We start from the raw sequence: 9,345 nt of genomic DNA on the forward strand, positions 1-9,345 counted from the left end.
CGACCGGTTGTTCCACCATTCAGTCTATTTGCATATTAGGGATATATATATATATATATATATATATCCCACGTTCAAAAACTGTTAAATCACGTTGTTTACCCATATCTTCAGGAAAAAAAAATCACTTTCTACTGTCGTGATAAACAACCTGCTTCCCTATTTATAATGGTCTGGCCCTCTAGCAACTTCAGCGTGAAATTATAGCTAATTTGCCTACAAACGTCAGGTGGTTGTAATAATCTGGACACTCAGTGTATATATGACAAAAAGAAGGGTTGAAAAATAATGACCACATATGTATCTCAAGAAGTTAGGAAAAGTAACTAAATAAAAAGCAGAAGAAAACATGAACATGAAGCAGATATAATTTTAATATACTACAAACATAAAATAGGATCAACAAAGGCAAAAATTGGTTCTTGAAAAGTTTAATAAAATAAAATTGATAAACCTCTGAGAGACTTACCAAGAAAAAGATTGAACACACAAATATAGGAATGAAAGGAGATGCTACTAAAGATCTTACACACTTAAAAAACACAAGAGGGCATAATGAACAATTTTATGATGAATTTTGAGAATTTAGATGAAGTGATCAACTTCATGCTATTCTTTGTGGGAAGGTTTTTAATTATTGAATGAGTTTTTCAGTAATTAATATAACTACAAGACTATAAATATTTTTTTAACTTTTACTTTTTATTGACTTTTTGAGAGAGAAACCTCAGTGTGAGAGAGAAACAGCAGTTGGTTGCTTCCCACATACACGCTGACTGGGGATCAAACCTGTGACCTGGGTATGTGCCCTGACTGGGAATTGAACCCACCACCTTTTGGTGTACAGGACCAACAGCCACAACTAACAGCCACACCTGCCAGGGCTAAATTTTCCATTACTTTTTATGTCAATGGCACTTACATCTTCTAATACCATAGCATAAAAAGTTATAGTGGTACTTCTCTCAATTATTCTTTCAACCAATATTTACTTGATACCTACTCTATACTAGACACTATGTTTTACCTTATTATTCCTCATATCCAGTTTGACTGGATTATTTTTAGGACAGATTACTAAATTCTAACTTTAAGAAATTTAACAGCAGGCCAAGATAGTGAAGTGGGTAAATGGGGGATTCATATTCTCCAGCAATCACATCAAAATTACACCTACACTACAGAATAACCATCTTGCAGACCACCTGAAATCTAGTTGAACCCAAGTCCTATAACTAAGGATATAAAGAAGAAGCCAGGTGGAGACTGGTAGAGGGGTAGAGACGTGCAACAGGCTGGTCCCTACCTATGTGTGGTGGTTAAAAATCGGGAGGGATATCTCTGCTGCAGAGGTCCCCCCCTGAGGAGCAAAGGGTCCCAGTCACACACCAGGCCCCCACCCATAACTTCTGGCTGTGAAACCAGCGAAGGCTGTGGCTGAGATGAAGGGCTGTTGGAATCCCAGGTGTTCCTCTTAGGACTTACTTGAACTCACTCTAAGCTCCGGCTCTGGGATAGCAGTTCAAAAGGTACCAGGGACATATAGGGAGGAACCGAATTGTCTGGCTTTGGGTGAGAGTTGAAGGGGCAGCTTTCTCTCAGACAGAAGTGCTGGTAGAGGCCATTGTTCCTTTACTGAGCCTAACCCCACAAAGCTGGCAGGTGGGTGTCATAGCTAAGTCTCCATCGACTTGGCTAGTACTGATCACCCAGGTCTAGTGATTCCCTAAGACCCTGCCCCACCCAACTTTCAGACTCACCCAAGCCACTTCCAGTGGCTTTTCCACACAAACAGTTTGTATTGGCTCATACTTTAGACTTTCCTAAAATCTCTTAAAGGTTCACAAACCTCAAAAAAGCAGCATCTGGCCTTGGCATGCCCATACCTCTTGCTAAGTGGCCCCATGCCTGGTACTAACAGCAGCCAGTCTCAGTTCATAGCTTGGCTTCTCCTGGGTACCTCCAAGCCCAGCACAAGTAGGAGTCATCTGCAGATTGCTTTATCGTGCTAGGTGGCCCTAGGCATGGCACAGGCAGTGGCTGATCTTAGCCTATGCATCCCAGGAGGACCCAGAGCCAACACACTAGATGGACAGCTTCAGATCACATCAGAGCACTACTCAGCCACTTCCACGAGGGACATCCTCAAAGGGTGAACTTATTGCTGAAGTGTGTCTTGCTCCACAGGGTTGGCCCTGCATAGCAGCTCCTTTGCTGTAGTCAGGGTCAGGCCTTGCAGCCAATTGGCCTGGGGGAAAATCCCTCTCATTGACATGCCAACAGCAATCAAGGCTTAACTACAGCAGGAGGGTGCATACAGTTCTCCAGCTTGGGTGACCCCAGAGGCAGCACCACTGGGCCCTACAGGACACCTACTACATAAGGCTACTCTAGCAAGACTGGGAGATATAGCAGCTCTACCTAATACATAGAAACAAACACAGGATAGCAGCCAAAATGAGGAGACAGAGAAACATGTCCCAAATGAAAGAACAGAACAAAACTCTAGGAAAAGAACTAAATAAAATAGAGACAAGCAATCTAATAGATGTAGAATACAAAACACTGTTATTACTACTCTATGCACCCCTATGTTCATAGCAGCACAATTTACAATAGCTAAGATTTGGAAACAGCTTAAGTGCCCATCAGCAGATGAGTGGATTAAAAAACTGTGGCACATCTACACAATGGAATACTATGCTGCTGTAAAAAAGAAGGAACTTTCACCATTTACAGCAGCATAGATGGAACTGGAGAGCATTATGCTAAGCGAAATAAGCCAGCCGGTGAAGGATAAATATCACGTGGTCTCACTCATATGTGGGATATAATGATCAACGTAATTTGATGAACAAGAATAGATCCAGAGACAAATGGTAGGGGTTGGGTGGAGAGCAACCAAAGGACTTGTATGCATGCATATTAGCATAACCAATGGACACAGACACTGGGCGGTGGGGGCTTGCCCGGGGTGGGAATGGCTGGGGGTAGGGAGGTTGTCAATTGGGGGAAAAGGAGACATATGTAAAACTTTAGACAATAAGATGAATAAACAAACAAACACTGTTAGAAGGATGCTCAATAAACTTAGGGGAAGATTCGCCCTGGCTAGTTTGCTTAGTTGTTAGAGCATTGGCCCATGGTCCAAAGGGTCTTGGGTTTGATTCCCAGTCAGGAGTATGTGCCTGGGTGTGATCAGGAAGCAATCAATTAATGTGTCTCTCTCACATAGATGTTTCTCTCCCCCTCCTTCCTTCCCTCCACTATCTCTAAAAAGAAAAAATCAGTGGAAAATATATTCTCAGGTGAGGATTAAAAAAAATAATAACTTAGGGGAAGAGTAGATGAATATAGTGAGAACTTTAGCAAAAAGATAGGAAACATAAAAATGGAGGTAGAAAACATAAAAAAGAATCAGAAATGCAGAATACAATATCGAAATGAAGAATACAATACGGAATCAACAGTAGAAAAAACACAGGGTCAGATCAGTAAATTGGAAGATAAAGATGCAGAAAACACCCTATCAGAACACAGAAAGAAAAAATAATTTGAAAAATGATGCAGCGGTTCTCAACCTGTGGGTCGCGAACAATGAAAATACATCCTGCATATCAGATATTTACATTACAATTCATAAAAGTAGCAAAATTACAGTTATGAAGTAGCAGCGAAAATAATTTTATGGTTGGGGATCACCACAACATGAGGAACTGTATTAAAGGGTCGCGGCATTAGGAAGGTTGAGAACCACTGGATAATAGTTTAAAGAGCCTCTGGGATAACTTCAAGCATACCAATATTTGCATCATGCGGGTGCTAGAAGGAGAAGAGAGAGAACAAGGAATTGAAAACCTATTTGAAAAAATAATGCCTGGAGGTAGTGGAGGATGGAGGGGGTCAAAGGATATGGGCATATAAATCTAGGAAGCATAGAGAGTCCCATACAAGATGACTCAAAGTGGGCCCACATCAAAGCATATCATAATTAAAATGCCAAAGATTAAAGACAAAGAAATAATCTTAAAAATGGCAAGAGAAAAACAGTTACTTACAAGGGTGACAACCCATAAGACTGTCAGCTGATTTCTCAACAGAAACTTTGCAGGCTAGAAGTGATTGGCATGATATAAGGACTTACAACCAAGATTACTCTACCCAGCAAAGCTGTCATGAATAATAATTGGCAATGATTACTTTAAATATAAATGGATTAAATTCTTCAACTAGACATAGGGTGGCTGAATGGATAACAAAACAAGACCTTTACATATGCTGCTTACAAGAGACTCACTTCAGATAAAAAAAACACAGACTGAAAGTAAAGGGATGTAAAAAGATATTTTATGAAAATGGAAATGAAAAAACAAAAAAGCTTGCATAGCAATACTTATACCAGACAAAGAAGATTTTAAAACAAAGAGATAACAAAGGACCCAGCAATTCCAGTTCTTAGTATTTATCTGAAGAAACCCAAAACACTAAATTGAAAATATGTTTTCATGTATAAGTTCATTGCAGCATTATGTACAACTAGAGGCCTGGTACACGAAATTCATGCACTCGGAGGGTTCCTCAGCCCAGCCTGCTCCCTCTCCCAGTCCAAGAGTCCTGGGGGGATGTCTGACACAGAGGCAGGAGAGGCTCCCGCCACCACTGCTGCGCTCGCCAGCCGTGAGCCCAGCTTCTGGCTGAGCGGAGCTCCCCATGTGGGAGTGCACTGACCACCAGGGGGCAGCTCCTGTGTTGAGCGTCTGCCCCCTGGTGGTCAGTGCATGTCATAGCAACCAGTTCTACCATTGGGTCAATTTGCATATTAGCCTTTTATTATATAGGATAGCCAAGATTTGGGAGCAGTGTAAGTGTCCCTCAATAGATGAATGGGTAAAGAAGTGGTTCATCTATACAATGAAATATGACTCGGCCATAAAAAAAAAAATGAATGCAATCTTGCCATCTGCAACACGGATGGCCCTAGAGCAGTGGTTGGCAAACTGCGGCTCGCGAGCCACATGCGGCTCTTTGGCGCCTTGAGTGTGGCTCTTCTACAAAATACCACGTGGGGCACGCACGTACAGTGCGATTGAAACTTCGTGGCCCATGCGCAGAAGTCGGTATTTTGTGGAATGGATGAGGGGATGATGGCTGTTTGCAGCTGGTCACACCCCCTTCAGGGTGGGGGTCCCCACTGGGGTGCCTGGCCAGTCTGGGTGAGGGGCTGAGGGCTGTTTTCCGGCTGGCGAGTGACTAAAGCTTCCAACTGCTCCTTGTTTTCTTCTCTCTTTTTTTTTTTATTCTGGGCCAGCTTTAGCTCTGAGGCCTCGCTGCTGAAAACATGGATACAATGTTTCGGTCCGGCTGGGTTTCAGTCCGGCTGTTTTCTGGGGTTTTGTTTACCTTCTTATTTGCAACATAGTATATAGTTGCTTAGACTTGCAGATGAGAGGCCGGCAAGTGAGGCGGGGGACATTGGAGTCCGCAGCAAGCAAGCCTTCCTGCTTGCTTCAGTGCCTGGCTGCCGGCCGCCATCTTGGCTGACAGTTAATTTGCATATACTCACTGATTAGCCAATGAAAAGGGTAGCGGTCGTACGCCAATTACCATGTTTCTCTTTTATTAGTGTAGATAGCCAAGATTTGGGAGCAGTGTAAGTGTCCCTCAATAGATGAATGGGTAAAGAAGTGGTTCATCTATACAATGAAATATGACTCGGCCATAAAAAAAAAAATGAATGCAATCTTGCCATCTGCAACACGGATGGCCCTAGAGCAGTGGTTGGCAAACTGCGGCTCGCGAGCCACATGCGGCTCTTTGGCGCCTTGAGTGTGGCTCTTCTACAAAATACCACGTGGGGCACGCACGTACAGTGCGATTGAAACTTCGTGGCCCATGCGCAGAAGTCGGTATTTTGTGGAAGAGCCACACTCAAGGGGCCAAAGAGCCACATGTGGCTCGCAAGTCGCAGTTTTCCAACCACTGACCTAGAGGGTATTATGCTGAGTGAAATAAGTCAGACAGAGAAAGACAAATGCCATATGACTTCATTTATTTGTGGAATCTAAAGAGCAAAATAAATGAATAAGCAAAACAGAAACAGACTCATAGATACAGAGCACATTTTGACAGCTGCCAGATGGGAGGGTGGTTGGGGGGATGGGAGAAAAAGATGAAGGGATTAAGAAGTACAAATTAGTAGTTACAGAATAGTTGGGATATAAAATATAGCATAGGGAATATAGTCACTAATATTGTAATGACTGTGTATGTTGTTAGATGAGTACTAGGTTTATCAGGGTGATCACTTTATCTATATATTTAAAAGCCTAAGCGACCGGCCAACCAGCCGACCGGCCAATAGCAATGACGTGCACTGACCACCAGGGGGCAAACGCTCAACGCAGGAGCTGAAACCACAGACATGGAAACATGGAACAGATGGATGAATCTCAGAGGGATGAGGGAAGGGGAGAGGGCAGGAAGAGATTAACCAAAGATCTTATATGCATATTAGAGCCCCAGTGCACGGATCCCTCGGCTAGGGGTCCCTCAGGTTGGCCCATGCCCTCTTGCAATCCGGAACTCCTTGGGGAATGTTGGAGAGCTGGTTTTGGCCTGATCCCTGCAGGCCCGGCCAGGGGACCCCACTGGTGCACAAATCTGTGCACCAGGCCTCTAGTAAGTTATATAAATGTCTAATTACAGGGTTATATACCTAAAACTAATATAATACTATATGTCAATTGAAAAATAAAAAATTATTAGAGGACGCACAAAAAAATTTAACAACAAAAAAGGCTCAGCCCAACTACCTGGCGACATTAAGGAAGGAGTGTAAAAAGTGGACTAACATCTTAGAGCAGCTCTATAATTTGTAAAATGTTATGGTTATTTAGAGAGACCTCTATTGCTGGGATTTCTGACCTGGTATTCAGGGACTTTTAGTAGATATATTAGTTAACTTCAGGATATCTGTGATTCCTCTGAAATTATGTAGAATATTTTATGTGTATATAATTTTTTGGTGGTAAGGAGGAGAAGGGTCAATAGATTGTCATAGGATCTCAAAAAGTTTAAGAACCACTGCTCTGTGGATTAAGAAAAGTTTATAGAGATCAACAAATACAGATATTTGTGTGTATGTGTTTCATGTCTGTATATGAGTAACTATACTAACATGTTATTATATACTAGAGGCCTGATGCATGAAAATTCATGCAAGAGTAGGCCTTCCTTCCCCCGGCTGCTGGCACCGGCTTCACTCCAGCCACTGCTGGCAGGCATCCAAGACCCAGGCTGCTTTCCTGTGGCTGCTGCCGCCAGGCACCCAAGACCTGGGCTTCGCTCCGGCCCTGGCTTTGTCCGGAAGGATGTCCAGAATGACACCTGGAAGGATGTTCGGTCTAATTAGCATATTACCCTTTTATTATTGTAGATAACACTCTGACTTTTATTCAGTAAATATTCTTTTGTCTGTATATTAACTGAGAACTTTGTTTTTAAAGGTTCAGGAGCAAGTACATCCCAATCTCTCAGCTAATGAAGAATCTCTCTATTATATTGAAGAGCTGATTTTTCAGCTGCTTAATAAATTATGCATGGCCCAACCAAGGACTGTTCAAGATGTGGAGGTAAAAAACTATTTTGTTATTTAAAAAACTTACTGAGCCACTGCACAAGTAAATTTTTGAATCCAAATATATTTCGTTCTAAATTGTGGAAACTAATGCCATTATGTGGGTTAGATGGTCAGTTCATTTTCGCCAAATATATCAAGGCAATTCAATGGGGAAAGGAAAAATTTTCAGCCAAAAAAAAGTGCTAAACAACTGTATTCATTTATGGGGCAAAAAAACCTTGAAACTTAATTTCACACAAAAGTTAATTCATGATGGATCATGATCTTAAACATAAAAGCTGAAACAATAAAGTTTCTAGAAGAAACTGCAGGAGAATATCTTCATAACCTGAGGTTAAGCAAGTATTTTTTACAGAGGACTCAAATAACAGTATTAAAGAATAAAATTAATGAGGATAAAAAAGTGTCACAGACTAGGAGAAAATGTTTTTTAGTATGTATTCCTTGCAAAGAATTTGTATCCAGAATACGTTAAGAACTTCTACTAATAAAAAGACACCTTACTTTTACTCCAAATGGGCAAAAGTCTTGAACAGATATTTCATAAAGAAGATCTACTAATGGCCACTAAACATATGAAAAGGTACGCAAGCTCACAAGTCATCAAGGAAATAGAAATGAAAACCACAATGAGATACCATTTCACACCCACTGAAAGGGATAAATTAAAGACTGATAACATCAAGTGTTGATGAGATGTAGAGCAAAGAGAACTGTTTACATTGTTGAGAGTGAAAAATTGTATCACCACTTTGGAAAATTGTTGGCAATTGCTTATAATATTTATGATTGCTAACACTGGAAGATAGCAAAAATATTTTATGCACTTTGACACACTGTAGTTAGATGTGAAATATTGGCCAATTTTTGCTGTATGTTCTCTGACCCAGCAAGTTTACTTCTAGGTATTTAACCCTAGATAAATGAAAATATATGTTTACAAAAAGACTTATACATGAATGTCCAAACGGTTTTATTCATAATAGCCAAAATTTGGAAACAATTCAAATTTTTATCAATGAGAAAATAGGTAAACAAATTATGGCAGATTTATAAAATGGAATACTACTCAGTAATAAAATAATAGAACGAACTATTGATATATGCAGTAACATAGCTATAATTCACAGACATATTATAATATACCATTATATTACCAGAGAATATAATATAATATACCAGAGAATATATATTATAATGATACCATTTAGATCAAGTTCAGAAACAGCTAAAATGAATGATGATAGAAATCAGGATCATGGGTAGCTGCCTTTGAGGGGTGGAGATTGAGATGATAGAAATGTTGTGTATCTTGATTAGGAAAGCATTTTTCAAAATTCATTGAATTGTACACTTCAGATCTGTACATTTTACTGCATATAAATATTGTCATTATATTAAAGGAATAATATATTGCCCTGGCTGGTGTGGCTCAGTTGGTTGGAGCATCATCCTGTACACCAAAACGTCGAGTGCTTGATTCCCAGCCAAGGCACATGACTAAGTTGCCAGTGAGAATCCCCGGTTGAGTATGTGTGAGAGGCAGCCAATCGATGTCACTCTGCTCTGCTCTGCTCTCCCTGCCTTCTTCTCTCTAGAACAGTGGTTCTCAAACTTCCTAATGCCGCGACCCTTTAATACAGTTCCTCATGTTGTGGTGCCCCCCAACCATAAAATTATTTTCGTTGCTACTTCATAACTGTAAT

The 9,345-nt window shown here is 40.8% G+C and overlaps 1 protein-coding gene across 1 annotated transcript in view; it reads left to right on the forward strand.

The window, feature by feature from the left end:
* SOS2 (son of sevenless homolog 2 (Drosophila)) overlaps positions 1–9,345 on the forward strand; it is a 97,710-nt gene that overhangs the window by 20,816 nt on the left and 67,549 nt on the right. The window contains 1 exon segment of the mRNA XM_005867905.2: positions 7,506–7,631. Coding sequence (XP_005867967.2) covers positions 7,506–7,631 — 126 coding nt within the window.

Source organism: Myotis brandtii, unplaced genomic scaffold (assembly GCF_000412655.1).
Source record: "Myotis brandtii unplaced genomic scaffold, ASM41265v1 scaffold253, whole genome shotgun sequence".
NCBI classification, from domain to species: domain Eukaryota; kingdom Metazoa; phylum Chordata; class Mammalia; order Chiroptera; family Vespertilionidae; genus Myotis; species Myotis brandtii.